The 1,076-nt window shown below is 50.7% G+C and overlaps 1 protein-coding gene across 1 annotated transcript; it reads right to left on the minus strand.

Annotated features, from left to right (window-relative positions):
• Positions 1 to 515: 515 nt before the first annotated feature.
• On the minus strand, positions 516 to 767 carry LOC127664163 (transcription elongation factor 1 homolog). The gene has a single exon (XM_052156025.1). It carries the CDS (start codon positions 765 to 767, stop codon positions 516 to 518), a length of 252 nt encoding a protein of 83 aa, XP_052011985.1.
• Between the last annotated feature and the right edge of the window lie 309 nt (positions 768 to 1,076).

The raw sequence follows: 1,076 nt of genomic DNA on the forward strand, positions 1-1,076 counted from the left end.
TCAGATGAGGCTTTTCTGAGTAGTCCTGACAGCACTGGAACTCGTTTTTTTCTTTGTTTTTGTTTTTGTTTTTTCGAGACAGGTTTTTTTTTTTTTTTTTTTTTTTTTCTGTGTAGTCCTGGTTGTCATGGAATCCTGCTGTAGACCAGGCTGACCTCAAAGTCAGAAATCTGCCTGCCTCTGCCTCCCAAGTGCTGGGATTAAAGGCGTGTGCTACCACCACCCCATCCCCCACTCGCACCCCCCACCCCCCAAGCCCGCTTCTCTTTTGCCTTACACACTGGTTGCTTTACTGACAGACCCATGAGTTTCTGCAACTAGCCCCTACCTTTTCTACAAAAGCAAACTAAGAGAATGGTATTCCCCCGCAAAGCCCAGCCACAGGAGTCACTCACATCCACTCCATCCACACAGAGGGAGGGCTGTCCCAGCCCTGGACCTATACCCCAGAGTCCTGGAGATTCTCTGGCTCAGTAGCCATAGGGGGGCTGGGGAGGGGCAGATCCTTGACATCACTACAGATTGGCTGCCTCACAGGCGTCTACCCAGTCGCTGAACACATCCACTGGTTCTGACAGGTGTGTGATGGGCGTCTGGAATTCCTCTCGGCACACGGCACAGGAGATGTCTCCGATCTTTCGAGCATGGTTCATTTTCACCTCACAAGACTTCTCGTGGTTGCAGAAAGGGCAAGTGAACTCGGTCTCCAGAGTGCCTGTCCTCTTCTTCTGGGAGGGCGGCTTCCGGCTGGACTTCCTTCGTCCCATGGCTGCAGAGGGGATAAACCAATCTGTAGTCCAACTTCTCCAACAATGGTGCCCTGTGAACGGGAAGTAAAAGAATCTACTTGTTAGTTGCTCAGTCGCACGAGGCTAGTTGGTTCAGTGGGTCTAAGGTTGAAGTCCGTTCCAAAAGATGTGCTACCTAGTAAATGCATGAGCGCAAAGAAGTGGTGGGACTCTACATACCGGGCTGACCTAGACCAGGTATTTGCTGGCCTCTGCTTCCCAGTTAGAAGGTAGCAAGGAGAGACTATTGTGTCTCACACTGAGCAGAACTTGAGTATATATTTCCTC

Source organism: Apodemus sylvaticus, chromosome 13, assembly GCF_947179515.1.
Source record: "Apodemus sylvaticus chromosome 13, mApoSyl1.1, whole genome shotgun sequence".
Classification (NCBI taxonomy): Eukaryota; Metazoa; Chordata; class Mammalia; order Rodentia; family Muridae; genus Apodemus; species Apodemus sylvaticus.